The 21120-nt window shown below is 45.3% G+C and overlaps 1 protein-coding gene across 1 annotated transcript in view; it reads left to right on the forward strand.

Annotated features, from left to right (window-relative positions):
• The window catches only part of HIVEP1 (HIVEP zinc finger 1), a 60750-nt gene that overhangs the window by 5548 nt on the left and 34082 nt on the right, over positions 1-21120 (forward strand). Inside the window, exons 3-5 of the mRNA XM_040433979.1 lie at positions 11680-17369; positions 18510-18634; positions 19034-19209. Coding sequence (XP_040289913.1) covers positions 11680-17369; positions 18510-18634; positions 19034-19209 — 5991 coding nt within the window. The remainder of the gene's footprint in view (positions 1-11679; positions 17370-18509; positions 18635-19033; positions 19210-21120) is intronic.

The raw sequence follows: 21120 nt of genomic DNA on the forward strand, positions 1-21120 counted from the left end.
TAGGCTTCTGTGTTTCTTTCCGTACATCTGTCATAGGGCCACAAACAAATTGAGCAAGCCAAAGACATATGTGTGTCATGATGGACACCAATGGCATCCAACAGACTCTATTGACTATAGTGAGGACAACCTCAGTCCAACAGCAAACTTGAAAATGACCACTAAGAGCTCATTCAGATGAGCGGTGTGCACGTCTTGGTGCTGTCTAAATATATAGAACAGACAGCACACAGATTATGCACTGAGCCATTATAGTCAATGGACCAACTCGCATGTACAGAGAAAGTCACAGCATACACCATTTAGGTACATTTATGTGCAAGGCTTGCCCATTCAAGTGAATGGGTGCCTGAGAAAAACTAACCGCATACAAACAACACCCACGTTTTACACCGTTCATCTGAAAGAACCCTTACATTTCCACACTACTGCACTAGTTGGATCTATGAAGCAAAACTCCTAAAATCAACAAATTAAAATCAACATTTAGCTTCTATCCACAGTACAGTTCATACATGTCTGATCACTTGGGGTCCAACTGCTGGAACCAGCACCAGTCACAAGAATGGGGGTCCTCTGCCCCCCTTTCCCTTCGGAGTTCCTGTCACGCATGCCGCTTTTCTGTTTAAAGTGTACGAGACTAAGTAGCATACCTGATTTTTCAAAAAACTGGGAATAGGTCTTTTTTGGACTTTCCTAATGTCTCTTTTAGCCATATTATTCCCAGTTTCAGCTGCACAGCTAGATGCATTTCTCTCACAAGCAGGGGGTGTCTCCCTTCTGTAGAGTCTGCGAGCCCTGTACTGCTGTGAGGTCCTTTCCCTTACTTTTCCACTATGATCATACTTAAGCCTCATTCACACATCAGTATTTTGCGGACGTGTGCTCTACGTGTTCTCCACGGACAGTACACGTCCCCATTCATTTTAATGTGTGTAGTCAGACATCAGTGTTTTACACTGTCCATGGGTCCGTGTTTTTAGCACGGATGCATGCTCTATTTTGTCCGTGTTCACGGATCCATCGCGTCCATTATAGTCTATGGGTCCGTGTTGCGTCAGTGTTTCACGGATCATTAATCGGTTGCTTTGAAAATTATTTTTCAGTGTCAGTGAAACACGGATTTAATATGGACAGCAAAAAATTGGAGACACGGACCCAACACGGATCCTTCACGGACAGCTTCACGGATGCATCACTGACCACCTCGTCACGGATTTGAGCACTAACACGGACGTGTGAATGAGGCTTTACACACACACACACACACACACACGATGCTCCTATAATCTTCAAAAGTAGTTAATCAGGCTCAGAAGCACAGCTAGCTGACGCACCTTCATTTCCTGTGAGCCGTCCTCTGTCTCTTACTAGGGATGGATCTTGGCTTACAACAGGCAGTGAACTACAAATTAAGTGAAAGTGAGACCCCTAGTGGCCATGACTTTACAGCTTTTTTCAGGTGGATACAGGCAGATTTTTTAAATGGAATGATTTAGAAATTTGCTAGTTGCACCCTTCTCTCTGAGAGTACAGTGAAACTTTAAACTGGGCCTGCCCCTCCATTCTAATGGAATAACAGGACCCCCATTCTTTTGATCATTACAGCGCTCAACATTTGCCACCCCCTATTGATCTGAACCATCCTGTGGATCGGAGATAATGGAAGCTGTCACATGCAGTCCTAGTGGCAGGAAGCCGATTATAGAGCAGGAGGAGCCGAGCAGACCTAGTTTCTTGGGAAGAGATTCAATACAGCGTGTAAAGTGTGAAATTGTGTCCCTGACTCTGTTCTCAACTTGTCTGATGAAATGTCTCAAGCAGTTTTCAAATGAACAGTTTCTTTTTTGTTGTTGAAAGCCATTCAACATGTTAAGTGTTATCAGGTCTTCAGTTTTTATACGATGCAGTACGCCGTGGCATACAGTCTCCAGTTGCCCTATGTTTTTAGAGATGAAGTGTATACTGCTTCCTTTACATACAGAGCCGTGTGGGGACGCTTTTGTTCTAGTATTTGTCCATGTTACCTTGAATTTGCTGCATTTTTTTATACTTCGGTTGCTTGGTCTCTTTGTACTCCGTGCATAGCTTCATTTAAAAAGATACTAGTGAGCGAGAGCAGGATAGCAAGAGATGGGAGCGCTGGGAAGGAGGAAGGTAGGTGTTCTAATAGTGCGTGGGCTTGAGTAGGCTAGAACTGGCTGCAGAGAACGACTACTGTAAGAGCATAGGACTAGGATGTGTGAAGACATCTGAGCAGAACAGGTACTTTTTCTCTATTACATATCATATACAAAAGCCTTTACACATGTATGTATAATGTGTTCATAACAAATAGAAATGATGCGTATGGAACTGTGCACATAATGAGGAGACACATTTATTTACGTCCTTTTTATCTATTTTCCATGGAAATTTTCATCTTCCATTTTCCGTTTTTTGCTTGTATAGTTGTGCAGTGCAGAACTTCTGTGTTATACTGTATCATACTGCGTGTGTAGCATTATACAATTCTGAGTGTAGTTATATATATATTTGTGTTAGGTGCTTACGGTAGTACAGAGAAGAGCCCTGGGAAGCAGGGAAAGAAATGCAGTCGGTTGTGGTGTGCCGAAACCGAGGACGAGGTAGGCCTAATAAAGAAGAGGGCCCACCCAAGGAAAAGACATAAAAGAAATGAGTTTGTAAATGAGTGGAGTGGTGGGAGGGACAAAGCTCAGACCTCAGACGGTGCAGGAGCCAGGTAAGGGGGGTGCCCTAAATAGGCTGGAGGCGGACCTCAGCCCCTCCCACAAATCCAGGCAAATGCCTTAATACTTGTGTTAGGTGCTTACGGTAGTACAGAGAAGAGCCCTGGGAAGCAGGGAAAGAAATGCAGTCGGTTGTGGTGTGCCGAAACCGAGGACGAGGTAGGCCTAAGAAAGAAGAGGGCAAAAATGGAAATAAACCAGTTTATTTGTAACCAATAAAACATGTAAACAGCTCAACCCGACATGCTTTGGAAAGCCACCCTTAACTCTTGCGCTGGATTGGGAATGTATCGTGCGTAAGCGGACGACTTCCAGCGTCCCAATTTCTTGATAACATGGGCAGGGATGTTGGCACTGGAGGCCGTGGATGCAGCTCCGATGCGAAAGGAGTGCCCCGAGTAGTTGGCCGCGTCCAGGCCCAGTTGGGTGAGAAATGATCTGACATGGATCATGAAGGTGGTCGTGGTGAGCACCGATCCATGAAGTTGAAGTAGCGGTTGAGAGGGTAGGAACCTGTGAAGCTGACTGTATGTGTCCAGCACCCTCACCGGACACCATTTGTTGTGCGTGGGGTAATATGAGATGTTGACAGGTGAACGCTGACTACTCTTGGAGTGAGGTAAGGTCAGGACGTAGTGATCCAGGTGTTTAGATAAGTGGGAGACAAGAAGACAAGATGAGGTTTGGGATGCGGAGGTGGTAGTGAATTCCCCGGGCCTCAGGAACCCGTAGAAGGCCAAGTAAATAGCAGCTTTGATGACCGCGTTGGTATTCGTATCAAAAGGCGTGGCGTCCAGCAGGTCGGATAATGCCTTGAAAACATGACTGTTGATGGGCAGCCTTTGGGCTGGACGTGCGGGTTCCGTCTTCTGAATGCCTCTGAGTATTGTTTTGATTTGGTGGGAGGCCATGAAGCTGGTGTAGTTAGGGTGCAAGATTAGCATATGATGTTGAATGCCAGTAAGATACAGTTTGATGGTGTTGTATGACATTTTTAGTTTGAGGTGGCAAAAGGAAGCAAATCCCAAAACAGACGTCATGATGAAAGGGTGCGTGATGTTGTGTTCTACCAGGAATCTGTTGAACAGCGTGAATGCTCTGTTGTATGCTCTATGTGTATTGACTGATAGTGAAAAGTGGGACAAAGACTGGCTATGCCGCATGATGGCCTCTAGTCCAGAATGAGTTGCTGAAATGACGGGGTGCTGGAGGCAGTGGGTGATGCTGATGGGAGATCCTGATGAAAAGCCTGAAATTTGAAGCGAGATAAATTGTCAGCAGCTGAATTGCACACCCCTGGGACATGGAAACAATGCAGGAAAAAATTGTTGCAGGCGGCCAGCCAAGTAAGTCTTCGCATGAACCTCATGATTGTGAGGGATTTGGAACGACCTTTATTTATAATCTGGCAGGTTGCTTGGTTGTCCGAGTAGCAGCGGACCGCCAGATTTGCCCATAAATGACCCCACGCCACGGCAGCCGCTACGATGGGATAGATCTCAAAAAGCGCTGAGGTAGTGGAGAATCCTTCCAGACCCTGGACCTCAGGAGGCCAGCTGCCCCACAGCCAATCGTCCCCAAATATGGCCGCAAAGCCTGTGGTAGATGCCGCATCTGACCAGATAGAGGGGGAAGAGTCCGACAGCTGAGGGAGAAACAAGCTCCTACCATTCCAGGTGGACAGAAATCTCCTCCACATACCCAGATCCGCCGCAGCGTGGGCATCCAGGGACAATCTGTGCGAGTCGTGTAGGAACAAGGGGAAGAGGTGCAGAAGCCGTGAAATAAACGAGCGACCCTGGGGTATGATGCGCATGGCAAAGTTCAGGGAGCCCAGCAGGGACTGTAGTTCTCTGCGGTTGCAGGTGCCGAGTTGAAGATAGCCGTCTATGTGGGTGAGGATGTCCTGGATCTTCCCGGACGGCAAACTGGCTTGCATCGAAGCTGAATCCAACTGGATACCCAGGAAGGTGATGATCGTGTCCGGCCCCTCTGTCTTCTTGGTGGAGAGGGGGACCCCCAGTTCCTTGAACAGCTTGATGGTGGCTCTGAGGCTGGAAGGAGGGGAAGTGTTTTCTTCCACCAATAGGAAGTCATCAAGGTAATGTAAAACCAGCGGGCACCTTGCTATATTCAATAGCAACCAGCATAATGCTTCCGCAAACACGTCGAAGATGGCCGGGCTGCTTTTGGACCCGAAGGTCAATCGGGAGAAAAAATAATAATCCCCAGACCACTTGATGCCATGCAGGTGCCACAGTGTAGGGTGAATCGGAAGTAATTTGAAGGCGTTGGCGATGTCGGTTTTGCTGAGCCATGCCCCCACCCCTGCTTGACTGATGGCCGTGATGGCGTGATCTATGGTGGTATACTGCAGAGAGAATTCCTCCGAGGGAATGAGGGAGTTGAGACTGGGGTTGCCCGTCCCGTGAGGTGCCGATAGGTCAATGATGAGCCTCTGTTTCTGGGAAGATTTCCCAGTGACGACGCCAATGGGGTTGGTGCGCCATGTGGCGAATGGGGGAGTTTTGAAAGGACCTAGCACAAAACCCTCTGTTACCTCTTGGGCTATGAGGGCGTCAATGGCGGTGGGGTTGTGTAGAGCGGATAAAAGATTGGGACATTCCAGGGTGCCTGTTGGCATATACAGGATGCCCGTGTGAAATCCTTCTGTCAATCCTGAAACGAGGAAATCTGACAGATGCCTGGAGGGGTGTTGCGACATGAGCGCGGTAAAAACTGGCATGTTGATGGTCGTTAGATACGGTTTGGTAAACATTTTATTTGGACACATGGACTTGGCATGTGCCCGGAAACATTTGGTGCATATGTGTAACAATTTACATCCGTTATAATTACAGGACCCCTCATTGAAATTATTGCAAATCATCGATTTGCCTAGAAATTTGATCGGCCGACCCAGTTTGTCCCGGGCCAGTCTCTCCGGGACCCCGGAGGGACCAGCTGCCTGGGAGGGGCCCTGTCTGACCGACGTGTTCGGGCAGAAATTGGTGGTGTGGGCCGTGGAGGAGCAGTGCGCACAGGCTGGGGTCCTAAGGCCTGCGAAGTGGCGACAAAAAATGACCGTGTCGATCCTCGCCCAGTTGGAGCGGACTCCGTACTGGGAGAAAGCCCCTGCCACCTTTGCCGAAAAAGACCTGTGATAGTCATAAAACGCTGACCCTCCGTATTTGTTGCCCAAATCCACCAGTTTGTGTAAGTAGAGGTCGAATTCCTCCCTTCTGTTGGGGTAGACCGCACAGATGACCTCTCTGTAGATTCCGAAGGCCAGCACGAATTCGGGAATGGTCAATTTCCTGTTGAGCCGGGCATCCCTGGACTTGACCACAACTGACACCTCGTCATAGGCGTACGTCGTGTTTTCGACCACGTCCTGGGAGGCAATCAGAAGGGAGGCCAGGTTTATATCCTTACCTTCCAGGATATCCCGTTTCAAGTGCTCAGGAATCATATGCGCCGGGTTGACTTCCCGGTCCTCCACGTTAGTGGATGGTGTGACCACCGGCAAACCGACCGGTGCCGGTGATGCCGCCGGTGGCGGACCCGCCAAGGAGAGGGTCGTGGTGACCGTTTCCAGCCTCTCCAGCCTGGCGTTGATTGTTGACATGGATGTCATCAGAGAGGCCAGCATGGCATGGATGTCCCCGGTGCCGGACTGGCTGGGTCCTTGCCCCGCATCGCTAGTATCGGTTGAAGCGCGTAACAGCCGGAACAGCTCCGCTTTCCTAGCCGTGGCGGGGAAGGGAACATGCCGTTTCCTCAACTCCGCCGTGATGCGAGGAATTGTCCAGGACCGGATGGACGCTGGACTGGCTAGATCGTCTCCCGAAGTGGCAGTGACAGATCTAGCAGGGGTGCCAGGTAGGGAGAAGTTTCCCAACCCATCCAGTGACATACTATAATAAAAAAAAGTTGATTAATTTGAGGCCATGCAGGATCGTGCTGGCTAGCTAGGCCAAATGGCGAAAAAATTACACTTGCATGGTGACAGATGAGGCCCTGCTAATTGCCAAGCGGCTTTGAGAGGCTCTACCTATGATTTGGCGCGAGGGGGTAATGAGGCCACTCGTGGTAGTGGCAGGAGCGTTGGCCTCTCGGTGACTGTAAGACAGGACTAGGGGAAGGGAGTGACAGGTGAGGCCCTCTCTATGCAACATGCGAGGCGGCTTACTAACGAGGTGGCGCGTTGGGCAGGTGCCTCCGTACGTTTGAGGCGGGGTGTCGGCCTCGCGGGACCACTAACTGTCGGCGAAGCCAAGAAAGGGGGGGGGGTTACCTAGTGGGATGATCGTGCCCCTAAAGCCAGCACGCTGACCCTAACGGGACCATCCGAAATGTAAGGAAGATTTTGGTAAATGAGCAGGTGAACGTACCTGGTACCAAGAAAAATTCTCCGGATACACGGTAGTGTAAAACAGTATAGGTTGACCGCCTAAAAAATAAGGGGGAGGGTAAACATGACATAGCGTGATGAAAAGCGTAAATGCATGTGGTACATATGTATGACCGGGAGGATCATGGCGGTTACACATGAAATGATAGCTTGCGCCTGATGTGAACGAGACCAGTGCGTGCCGTGGCCATGGGCTGGCGGAAAGTGTGCGCCTGCAAAATATTTTTCTCTTTTTTTTTTTTTTTTTTTGGAACATTCTGGACCGTGCCCCCGCAATTCCCACATGTTTATTGAATATGAAGCAAAATATATATTATTATTTTTTTTTTTTTTTTTGAACATGGTTGTGAAAAAGGTGACGACCCCGTTGGAGACAGTCACTTGTAGCTGAATGCGGATGGGAAGTCTATGCCCCTCCGGCGATCAGCATGGTGAGATCATGTACGATTTTGGCCAAGAGGGGCCTGCTCATGATTCCCTGTTTGTTTATTTCATGGGTGTGATGTGTTTCCCTGTCTTTATTGGGGCTCCTGGGGAATGTGTAACAAGGGGGGCATGCTGTGGCCTCCCCTGCCGCCCGGCGGCGGCCCCCCCGGACACAGATGCCGCGCGCACGGCCGCCGGGACACCGCGCATGCGCCGACATGCCGTCGCGCATGCGCAGAACCCCGGCCGCGCACGCGCAGAACAGGCCCCAGGACGCGGGCGGCCGCGCGGCAGGGGGAGCGGCAACCAGGCAGCAGGTGGTGAGGGGACGTTACGGCCATGGTGAGCCCAGTGCAGGTAATGAATGGAAGAGGGGGGGGGGGGGGGAGATTGTGTGGTTGTACTGCTGCTGGCCCCCACGACTGCGCACATGAATGACCGGGGGGGGGTGTGACTGAGGAGTGACATGTGGGGGCTGGGAAGAATCAGTGCTGCCCGACGGCGGCCCCCCGAACACAAGCGCCGCGCGCACGGCCGCCGGGACACCGCGCATGCGCCGACGGAATAGCCGCGCATGCGCAGAACCCCGGCCGCGCACGCGCAGACCACGCACCAAGGATGCGGCCGGCAGGGGGAGCGGTACCAGCCAGGAGGTGGTGAGGGGATGTTTCGGCCGCGGTGAGCCCAGTGCATGGTAAATAAATGGGAGGAGAGGGGGGGGGGGGTGGGGGTGTGCGGTATCACCGCCTCTGGCCCCCGCGACTGCGCCCGTGATTGACCGGGGGGGGGGGGTGACATGGAGCCAGGGAAATCCATGTATTTGAACATATGTGTCCGGAGTCGTCGGGACACTGCGCATGCGCCGACGAAATCGCCGCGCATGCGCAGAACCCCGGCCGCGCATGCGCAGACCAGGCCCCAGGACGCGGTCGGGCGCCATCGGCCGCGCGGCAGGCGGAGCGGCAACAGGCAGGAGGCGACGGGGAGGGGACGATCGCTAGAGAAAGTGAAGTGAATGGGGGGGGGGGGTGCACCGCAGCTGCCCTTGTGATGTACATGATGAATGTTCGTTTGGGGTGAACCAGACCGGGTAGTGGGCTGAGATTAGCAGGTTGCTGGCCGGCGTAACGGTCCTGTGGGGAGATGACAGAGGGCCTGAGAAATGAGCTGCTGGTGACTGGGCAGCCGTGACATGAATGCAGCGTGTGAAAGAACATCAGAAAAAAGAGGGGGTTTTAAACCAGGAACCATTGCCGCATGCTGCCAGAGTGTGACCAGAATGATGGTGCAAATCGTGGATGAGAACGTATGAACAGGTGTGACAGAAATGAATGATGGTGACTTGTATGAACCATGACATTAGTGCGCCTTGATGAAATGAGATAAACCGGTACTGGGGCAACCGTGAGGCCCTGCTGACCCGTACGAAATAACTCACAGTTTGACGGGCAAACGCGACCCACAGTGAACCGAGTGAAGCTGGGAAAAGAACAGCAATGCTCCAAAACCAGAACCAGACGGCGACGAAAAAAGGCTCTCAGAAAATCAGCGGCTCGTAGGTAAATTCCTCAGAACTCCAACAAGCGACTTCCTCTCACAAAGCTCAGACCTCAGACGGTGCAGGAGCCAGGTAAGGGGGGTGCCCTAAATAGGCTGGAGGCGGACCTCAGCCCCTCCCACAAATCCAGGCAAATGCCTTAATACATATATATATATATATATATATATATATATATATATATATATATATTTTTTTTTAATGTTTATATAATAAATATATACTGCATTCAGTACAATGTGCTGCAGTGTTCTAGTAAATATAAGGTCAGTAATATAGTAATATTGTGATCAGTGCCATGGTCCCATGTTTATATTCTCACTTCTCTTTTGAAGACATTTTTGGGGAAAGTGGTCCCCAACATTTACTTTTTTTGTTATTATGAAATCCAGAAACCCACAATGTACAATATCCATGTAGTGAAAGCCATAGGGAAGGGAGGTAGACGGCTGTTGTGTCCCCAGTCAAGCAATACATTCAAATGCTATTGATTTAGTCGTTGATATTTACAAGAATTAATACTTCTGCTTCTCGTTTTACTAAAAATCAAAAGAATTTGGACTGTACAAATGCTGTCCGTCCCAGCCTATACAGTCTTGGCTAGTACATGTTGTAATGCAGAAATGGTTATATACCACAGTTAGCTGGATGGTTTGTGGCTTTTATCAGCTGCACTCTTTTATATATTATATATATTTTATAATTTATATATATAAATTATATATATATATATATATATATATATATATATATATATATATATAGATAGATAGATAGATAGATAGATAGATAGATATATAATTTTTTTTCCCTTTCTCTGTAGTGTCCTGTTTAAAAAAAAAAATTGTTGTCTCCATGAACATGACATTATACAAATACACACACGCGCATTATACACACAGCTCTGCAGCACGCGCATTATACACACAGCTCTGCAGCACGCGCATTATACACACAGCTCTGCAGCACGCGCATTATACACACAGCTCTGCAGCACGCGCATTATACACACAGCTCTGCAGCACGCGCATTATGCACACAGCTCTGCAGCACGCGCATTATACACACACAGCTCTGCAGCACGCGCATTATACACACACAGCTCTGCAGCACGCGCATTATACACACACAGCTCTGCAGCACGCGCATTATACACACACAGCTCTGCAGCACGCGCATTATACACACACAGCTCTGCAGCACGCCCATTATACACACACAGCTCTGCAGCACGCGCATTATACACACACAGCTCTGCAGCGTGCGCATTGTACACACACAGCTCTGCAGCACGCGCATTATACACACACAGCTCTGCAGCATGCGCATTATACACACAGTTCTGCAGTACTCACATTATACACACACACACAGCTCTGCTGCATACATAGACAGCCTTGATACACACGCACACAGCTCTGGAGTATGCATATTATACACACACAGCAGTCCAGTACCTACATTATAGACACACAGCTTTGCTGCATCCATACACCACTCTGCTACATACACATATAGCTCTGCCGTACACATAATATACACAGACACAGCTCTACTGTACACTTATTATACACATACAGCCTGCTGCATACATACACACACACACGTACGTTTAATAGGAAGACTCCATTCTAGTTTCACATTTCTTCTCCTCCTGGTTCTGGCCTATTCTACTGATGACATCATCAAAGGTCCTGCAGTGCTCTTACTTGGAGTTTTCATCTCCTTTTAGTGCAGCTGATAGTTCTCCTCCTCTCCTGCATATGCTGATCACACAGATTGATGTCGAGCAGGGAGAGAGAGGTGTGAAGATGCATGCCCCTATCATTGATCTTGAAAAGTGTTGTATGAGAGCTCTACTGGATCATTAAGGAAACGGGGCGGTCTGGCACTGCTGGACCACCCTGACTGTGCACTATAAGACATAGGCACTTTTTAGCAAGATTGTCTCTTACTAAAAAAAAAAGTGTGTCTTACAGTCCAAATAATGCAGTACTACTTTAGTAGTGTTCCCTTGCTGCCACTGTTCACCCTGCTGCATTTCTGTGTACACTCCGGTGCCCATCATGGCCCACTGTATTTACACCATCATGCAGGAGTTTGACAAGCTGTGGCGGCAGATGTGAGCTTCACTGTGAAGTATCCTCTGCATTGAGCTGCTTCACAGCCCTGCCATTTTGAGTGACAGTTGTATCATCCAACCAGGAGACCACTACAGCTGTCAATCAGAGCAAAGGGGAAGGGATGTGAATCAGCACTTCAGTGAACCTCCACCTTCATGAGCACAGCTTAGCACAATAAAAGTTCATACTCACAGTACTCCTGATAGTAAATCTTTGCAGAAAGTACTATATATTCACTCTGCTCTCTGTGCCCCTATCCTACCTTTGCACGGTCAGACTCCCTTTAATTATGCCTGGAATTGTGTAGTGGCTTTGTGCTTTTTATATTTGGTATTCACTTTCTTACTTTTAACAACTATTGCTGGCGACCTCTTCTAACAAACCATTTTTTTTTCTCTCACATTGCAGAAATAATTGCTGTTGGTTCCCGAAGTTGTTTTGATACTGTTAAAGGTGTCAAAAGGAAAAAAATAGTCACAGAAAATCATTTGAAGAAAATACCGAAATCTCCACTAAGGAATATTTCTAAGGAGAAGCAGAAGCATGATATAGAAGTTTGCACATCACAAAGTGCTGCTCCATCAGGATCTAGTCATTCAAAAGGCAAAGAACCCATTCTGCACAATCAAAACACCAAGGAAGGCAAAGGGACAAGTGCTGGGCTTAACAATCGGCCTGTAAAGTCTGGCATTTCAATGCAGGCTAGAAAACTCTCTATTCCGCCAGACTTATGTAACGGAAGAAGTGAAAACTTTAACTTTGGTAGCAAAATGACTTTAATAAAGGAAAGCTCTACTGCCAGTTCAATACCAGTAAATATGAAAAGTGCAAATATCACCTCTGAGAATATGAATAAGCAGTACTTGAGTGAAAATTCCGCTTTTGATGTCTTATTAAAGGCCATGGAGCCTGATCTCAACTCGTTGAATCAGTCCCGGGCTCCTTGTGGTACCCAGACTGAAAAACAAGGTCATAAGAGTGAAGCACCTTTAGTAACGCATTCATCTTCCACTCCATCTTCTTCTGAAAGGGAGACAAGTGCTAGATATTTCCATCATCATCGAACTGCTGAACTTGATCAGTCTTGTACATCAGCCAAGAGCTCCCCACACACCCAGGTTCATTCAGGTGGTGAGGAAGAATTTCAAAAGCAGCAACCTCCTACCTGTCACAACTACTCTAGTGTGGTAGACGTTACCAAGCGTCAGGTTTACCATATAGCTGTAACTTCTTCAGTAGTAAATACTTCTCCAGTAACTCAGGTTCTTTCATTGCCAGGAAGTTCTTCTATAGCTAATTCTTCAAATATTTCGTTAAATAACACATATAGTGTAACTCAAGTAGCTTCACGTATCACAGGGGAGCAAATGTGCAATATTGTTTTGAAGGATCAAAAACCTAAAAAACAAGGTAAATATATATGTGAATATTGTAACAGAGCTTGTGCAAAACCCAGTGTCCTCCTTAAACACATTCGTTCGCATACTGGAGAACGCCCATACCCTTGTGTGACATGTGGATTTTCATTCAAGACGAAAAGCAATCTGTACAAGCACAAAAAGTCTCATGCACATGCCATTAAGCTTGGGCTAGGCGTGCGTACAGAAACAGGAGGTATGCTCCTTTCACAAGATTCTGAAAAAGCACTTTTTATTAGTTCAGATGTAGATGATAGTGGCGAAAGTGATGAAGAGTATACATCAGAAGAAAGGCAAGAAGATCAAAATCTTCCTGGTGTAGAGTTCCCAGAAAGTGTAAAAATGTCATCAGAGTGTCAAAAAGAAGGACGGTCTTCCTCAAATAGCCCTGTAGCAATGTTACAAGACAATATTTTGCAAGAGAAGCAAACTGAAGTAAAACCAGCAGAATTACCAAAAGTTGTTGTTTATCCTGTTAGTGTTTCTCCGTTAAGAGCCGACAGTCCTAAAGTTTTAGAGTGTACTACCGAACAGTTCATAGCACAAATGCCAGACCTAAAAATACAAAATAAGACTCCAAATGTTTTGCAAATGTGCTCATTAAGTGAAGTAGAGCAATCATCTCATAAAATGTGCAAACTAATTCAAGACGAAAGTAAGCAGCCAACTAGCATAAATGCTCATGCACAGCTGCAGAGACAGCAAGCCACAGATTGCTCCCAAGATCAACAGAGCAAATGTCTTTTGAGCCCAAGAAGCTTGGGGAGCACTGACTCTGGTTATTTCTCCCGGTCAGGGTCAGAGAGTGCAGATCAAGCAATGATCTCTCCTTCCCCTTTTATAAAACGTCTGCCCTCATCTGAGAAAGATTTTTCAAAAAATGTAAGCACCATGACACACACACATGTCACAGGAGCAGTATTGGTACAACCATGTATTGAGAATCCACCTGTTGTCACTGGAATAATGAGGCCACCAATGGGAACAAAAACTCTTGAAGAGCGTATTTCAAAATTAATATCGGACAATGAGGCTGTAGTTGATGACAAACAGTTAGACAGTGTAAAGCCAAGGAGAACATCTTTGTCCAGAAGAGGCAGCATAGATTCACCAAAGTCTTATATATTTAAAGATTCCTTCCAGTTTGATCTAAAACCTGCAGGAAGACGCACTAGCTCAAGTTCAGATATACCAAAGTCCCCATTCACTCCAACTGAAAAATCAAAGCAAGTTTTTTTTCTTTCTGTTCCATCACAATATCCTTCTATTGACTGTTTGCCAATTACAAGAAGCAATTCTATGCCCACAACTGGGTACTCAGCTATTCCTCCAGTAATACCAGCCTCTCATCCTCTTAGAGGTAGTCAGTCATTTGATGACAAAATAGGTTCTCTTTGCGATGATGTGTTTGTTTCAGGACCTTCTACACCTCAACATACAGTCCACCCTCGTACACTTGTTAGACAGGCTGCTGTGGAAGACTCGGCCACTGAACACTGTGGCTTGGGACCTGCGCGGTCTGTTGATGAAAGTTATCCTACAAGCAAATCTATACAGGATGTTATGCTACCTAGAAGTAAGTCTTTTGTTCAAGGCACCAGTCTAGACAAAATAAAAAAATCCCATCAGGGTCGGGGTACGATGTTTGAATGCGAGACATGCAGAAACAGATATAGAAAATTAGAAAATTTTGAAAATCATAAGAAGTTTTACTGCTCTGAATTACATGGACCAAAGAGCAAAACAGCTGCCCGAGAAACGGATCATAGCGTATCATCAAACTATTCCCAGTCTCAAATGTTTCATTATAGAGTTGCTAATAATACAGGTACTTTGGAGCAGCCACTCCTTATCCGTAAACGTAGAAAGATGAAAAGTGTGGGGGATGATGACGATCCCCAGCCAAGTGAATGTCGTTCTGTCCCTGAAAATATGGAAGCCCCAAGCTTACCCAGTGTCAAAGCCTCATCCACAATTACCATATTGGGCTCACAGTCCTGTTCTATATCAATGCTAAATCAACAAATACAGTTAGTATCACGATGCACAGAACCCAAAACTGATGTCCAGGTGTCTGCCATGGAAAAAAAAACAAATTTAGTTCTAAAGGAAAATGTTGAACTGAAATGTCAAGGAACTGGTATTTCCGTAATTCAACACACAAATTCATTGAGCAGGCCGAGTTCATTTGAGAAATCAGAGTCTGTTGAGCGTGTTTCACCTGGGCCGTTAAGTGAAATTAAAAAAAGTAATGTAAAAAGCCCCGTAAATGCAGTTGGCATCATTCAAGAAGAGAGAAATACTGTTACTTCTCAGATCAGTACTAGTGGATCACTTGACGTAAGTAAGCCTGACGACACCAATGATCATCATGCTGTGCTTGCAGAAAGAACTGGCGCCTCTCAATCACGTCTTGTTCGTCAGCATAACATTCAGGTTCCAGAGATCTTGGTTACAGAAGAACCAGATAAAGATCCAGAAACTCAAGCTAATGATCCAGAACTCCAAGAAAAATTTACATGGCCACAACGGAGTGGGAGTCTTTCCAGTTTGCCGACAGAAAAGCTCCCTCCAAAAAAGAAACGAATTCGGCTTGCTGATCTAGATAACTCATCTGCTGAATCAAGTTTTGAGTCAACTATTTCAAGAAGTTTAAGTCGTGAGAGCAGCTTATCTCGCACTTCGAGTTTTTCAGCTTCATTTGAAAAAGATGAATCTTCAAAATCAGAAAGTTTCTCAAAAACAGAGAGCATAAATAAATCATCAGAATTTCTTACAATTCCAACTGGCTTAAATGCATTTGGTACTCCAAGGGAAATGAGAAGAGCCGCCTCAGAGCAAATAAACTGTACACAATCATCTATGGAAGTCACGGACTATAGAAGTAAATCCTTTGACTGTGGAAGTATGTCCCGTTCACGGTCTATGTCTCCAATAAACATTATGACTTCCAGATCTTCTCTCGTATGTAGCGCAAGTAGTGGGCACGTTCCTCTGTTAGAAAGGAGGAGGGGACCACTTATAAAACAGATATCTTTAAATATCTCAGAAAGAAGTGTTTCTCCAGGTAAATCCAATGTTACCCTGTCAGAAAATCCTGCATTAACACAACAAAATGTACATAATATAAACCGAACTTTAACAGAAGTAAGTGTATGCTTTAAAGAAAACAGTAGACATACACACGTAATTGACCAACACTTAGCTGATAAGTCAAAGCTTGCCAAAGTTCAACTTTCTGACAGCAGGTGCTCTGTAAGTTCATTGAAAACAGATTTTCCAACTGGTATGCAAAATACAACTAAAGGAGACAATAAAGAGAAGAATGTGCTACCGCATAAGAAATATGAATGTAAGCCAAATTTTACTCCAAAATATCAACTAGAATGTCCAAAACCTCAGGAGAGCCAATTCTGTTCCATCAAGCCGGTTACCATAATTTTGCCAAATAGTCCTTCTAGAGAGAGTGGCATTGCGTCTCAGAATTTAAAGGCTGCTGTTACAGATGGTTTGTCCAATATTTGTCCCACTGTTCAAAAACAAAATAAATTGTATTGTAATTATCAGTCTAGTCAGTCAGTAGTTGTGCCAGTCCATAACTATAGCAGTTCTTTATATTATGGGTTTTCTGCGGTTACATCTGTTCCTGAGATTTTAGTCACTCAAGATCAAGGAAATCCCATTGTTTGCAAAGTGAGTTCAACTCCTGTAGCAGAGGCAGTAGACCTAATGTACATGCCAAAGTATCCAGAAGAGCACAGCAGGGCATTGGCTGGATCTGTTAGAAATTTTGAAAATTGTCTTCCACAATCTGTGCCACAAAAAGTGCCACTAGCTGGTCTTGTTCCCCAGCAAGAGACCTCAGCTTCAAGTAAGCGAATGCTCTCACCTGCAAACAGTCTGGACATTGCAATGGAAAAACAGCAAAAACGTGTAAAAGATGAAAGTGGGGCTGCATGCAATACGAATAGCCAACCGGTGCATTTGTTGAGTATGAAGGCAGCTGAACCTGTCAAGCCAAGAAAACCAACGCTTGTTAGACAATTCTGCACTACAGATCCTGGTGAAAGCTTAGACAGCGATATTTCCCAAATGAGATCTAGTCCTGAGAATCATTCTCCTGGCGGACAGCTGACCAAATTCTATTCATCGCCAAAATCGGTCTCTGATGGGAAAGAGATAGAAGAGCATGAGCAAGTTAAATCTATAGAAGCAGTTCCAACTGTACGAATGTCACCAGAGCCTTCTCCTCTCAGTACACAGACAAGTTCTTTAAAGTCTTCATATAGTAGTCAAGAGCGGAGATCACCTGTTACTTCTAAAGCAATTCATATTCAAGGCCAGGTAAAACTCACTGCTGCAATTTCTGTTGTCAATGCTGGTGATATGCACCGTCTGTCCTTTCCAAGTCTCAAAACATCAACAAGTTTTACTTGGTGTTACCTTTTGAAGCGAAAGCCAATACACCTTTCTCAAACTGACCAAAAGACTTCTGCCTATGCTTCCTGGACTATTAGTTCCAATAACCCCAATCCACTTGGTTTACCCACCAAGGTGGCACTTTCTCTGCTTAATTCAAAGCAAAAGGGTGAAAAGTTCATCTTCACCTTGGTGAAAAACTCCCATCAAAAACACGACATCTTGGTATATTCAAGCAAATGGAAAAGCAATTCAAAAAAGGTAACTGTCCCCCTGTGACAATATATGTATATATTGTCTGACTTAGTTCATTTATATGCACCATTGTAATAAACCATAAATATCTGTGTTCTGGGTACATCTCTTTATTATTAATTTTTATTTATTTTTCCCCGATTTTCATTTGGCTTGTTAAATATATCCTTTGCATGAGACCAGGACCACTTCGTATGTGCAGGGGTTACATTATATATTTTTTCAATGTCGCCATTGCTCCAAGCTCCCTTCTTCTTTGCTTTTGGTCCCCAATTCACCGTAAGTGTGATGTGATGTGCTGTGTACAGAAATGGGCACTTGGGCAATAGAGTTGAAGGAGTGACTTGTGTGTAGACAGCACTTCACATTTTCATTCTAGCGGACCATGGAGGAGAAGGGAGCTTGGTGCTGGAACTGGAGAGGCAGTTGGAAAGGGTCTATCACTCCAATTTTCGCTATTAAACAGGCTGACATTATAGATGTTAAAATGTCACCTGAATTTAACTCTGTCGTGTAAATCTCGCGCCTGCGCCATCCCGTTTAGTATTCAGCGCAGGCGGCCAGCTTTCTCACTGCGCCGAATACTGAACAGGACGGCACAGGCGCGAGATTTACAAGGCAGACTGGGCCAGCAGTAGAACCAACGCTGGCCTGGCCCTGTCAATCAAGACAGAAGGGCGTGGAAATGAGGTGGGCGAACGGAGCCTCTAGGAGCAGGTGCAACACCCCCCCTGCTCCTAGAGGCTCATTTGCATATAATAAAAGTTAAAATTACAGAAAACGGGGGCATACTTAAATAAAAGAAATGCAGAGGTAAATTCAGGTGACATTTTCACATCTATAATGTCAACCTGTTTAATAGCGAAAATTGGGGTGACAGAAACCCTTTAACTGCTCTACTCTGCTGCACATATGGAAAGCGGTTCCCATTCTCTGAGAACCCCATTAAGAATTGGATATGTTGATTTATTATATTGCTGTTTGCAGAGCGCATTGGCTCTATATCCGTAAATAAGTTTCGTATCTACAGTATGTTTTGCAGAGATCTTTGTATTTTCCTGTTCCCTTCAATGACCATATCTAACTAAGTTACAATTTGTAATAGTATGTTGCCTCCATAATCATTATTCTAAATTTCTTTTATAGTCCCCTCACCACAAGCCTTGCAATCTGCTGGATGGTCAAAAAAGTGTCGATACGAGTACAGACCAAGATAAAGAACCTTTCCAAAATCGAAGTGAGCCAAGAAGAGTGAAGATTTTTGATGGCGGGCAAGTCTTTATTTTTGTGCATGCTGTACATGTGTGTAGTCTCAGATATTGGTTTCTGAGCATAGATTTCATTTCTTTGCTCCGGTTAAGGATGGAGTTCTTAAAAAAAACAAACACCTCAAATGTTTCCTGATTTGTCCGATTTCCTTCACTCACATAGAGTTTTAATGGAGTGGCCACAAGCCCGCTCAACTGCTGTTTCATTCAAACTCTTCCTTGCCGCAGTTATGTGGCCAGAGGAACGGGGGACTGGGTCCCTGCTCTAGCAGTCAGTTTGTGGATAAGTAATGATTGTGTTCTGTTGTAATACCCTTTTAAGTATAATCTATGTAAGATTTTACTCTCCTCTTGTTGTTAATCTTTCACCTTTATGTTAATGGAGATATCATGTCACACTAGGTACAAGTCAAATGAAGAATATGTTTACGTGCGTGGCAGAGGGAGAGGAAAGTATATTTGTGAAGAGTGCGGGATAAGGTGCAAAAAGCCTAGCATGTTGAAGAAGCATATTCGTACGCACACAGATGTCCGGCCATACCACTGCAACTACTGTAACTTCTCCTTCAAGACAAAAGGTGTGCTAATTCACATTTTATTTGCTTCACTTTCTGTGGTAGCAGATTTGTTTTCTGTATCTATTTTTAAAGGAGTTCTCGAAGACCAGGAACCCCTTTTCATGTGGGCAGTGAGCAGGGATTAAAAAATAAAAAATCACCTGTCACCTGTTCGGTTCCTCTGCTTCCAGACCCTGGTGACCTCAGCAGTGGCAGCGGTCACGTGCCGTACCTGCATACATCACCACTGAAGCCATTGATTGGCTGGTAGTGGTCAAAGGTGTACAGGCGATATGCCAGACTTCTGGTCCCTGCACCCTGCCTGGCCATATCAAAAGGGAACCCCTTTAAATAAAAGATAATATGCTATAACTAATATTACAGACCTAAAGGCCAGGTTGTCTCTTTATTATTTATTTGACCTCTTTCTCCTGGCTGGCAGTATCTCCTATAACAGCTGCCAGTTACTCCTAGGGCTCTCACACCATCACATCAGAATTATCTTATTACTTCTAATAATGATGGTAGTTCACAGAAAAGTGGCAAACCACTGATGGTGACAGAAGTAAACCAAGGAAATATGGGGCACCTTTAGTAATCCTATTCTGGAGATGGCATAACCTGGGACAGGCTGTCTAGACACGCACCAAATTTATAACAGGGGCTTGGGTTGAATGATAAAACTGGTACATGGCCAGACAATTTTTTTGTCTTAACTTTTATGCCATCTATTTACTTTGAGACAGAATTTTATGCCCGAATTGTGGCTAAAAATGTTGCTTATTAGGTCATACGCGGTTTCCTGTAAGGAATGTCCCTCTTGTCGGGCTAGATGCAGATAATTTCTTTAAACTTAGATGCGCTCAGATTAGTAAATATAGATCTCTGAGTTTTATCTATTCGATACAGTAATATTACCGATAACAGTGAACAATGGGGAGCGTGACAGAAAAATGACTTTCTTTATATGCCGTGATTCCAAACTGAGCACAAAGCAAGTAAAAATATGTGAGAGCCATGTATCCTGGCATAGCCTTTTTTTTTTTTTGTCTTACAATCACAACTTTAACCCCTTAAAGGGAATCTGTCACTAGCGACCTGCCTATCAAACTGTTTGCATAGACACATAACTGTGGTTCACCTGATTAAAAACACTGTTTTTCTTTTGCGTGGCTGTTTTCTGGAATGGAGATGACACCGCACATGCGAAGTATGCTCTCCTTCTCTTCTGGGTCCCCGTTCTGGAGATAGGTGATGATTCCACCTCTGGGACCTACTCCTGTATGGCTTTTGTGGCATATCCGAGTGATATGCCATAAATCCTGAGATGAGACAGCCTCTTTAACTTAGTTTTAACCTTTTATTTTAGTCCCACTTTGTTATTTTAGAGGAATGACCTGCTTACCATGTTGTAATAGTACGTCATTTGGTGGGACAGGGTTAAAATTTATTTTATTTGTTTATATGGCACCAACATACTCCGCAGTGCTTTACAGACAGTAGCATAACGCTGTCCCCAATGGGGCTCCCAATCTAAGGTCCCTATCAGTATGTCTTTGGAGTGTGGAAGGAAACCAGAGTAACCAGAGGAAACCCACACAAGCACAGGGAGAACGTACAAACTCCATGCATGTCCTTGTGTTAGATTCACACCTAGGGCCACAGCTCTGCAAGGCACCAGTGCTAACCACTGAGCCACCATGCTGCCCTATCCCTAAAACCTAGTTAATTTTTTAAAAAAATCTGATTCATATTTCCAGTTTTAAGAGTGACCTCTTCTCATGCTATACTAAAATATTCATATCAAATAGACATTTTGATGCTCACCATAAACAGAGCAGGTTTTGGGATCCAATTGGAAAATACATTCCAAATGATATCGTCAAATTATTTGCCATCTCACCAGAAAGTCTGAGTGTTTATGCATTTCCT

The sequence above is a fragment of the Bufo bufo genome, chromosome 5 (assembly GCF_905171765.1).
Source record: "Bufo bufo chromosome 5, aBufBuf1.1, whole genome shotgun sequence".
Taxonomy (NCBI): domain Eukaryota; kingdom Metazoa; phylum Chordata; class Amphibia; order Anura; family Bufonidae; genus Bufo; species Bufo bufo.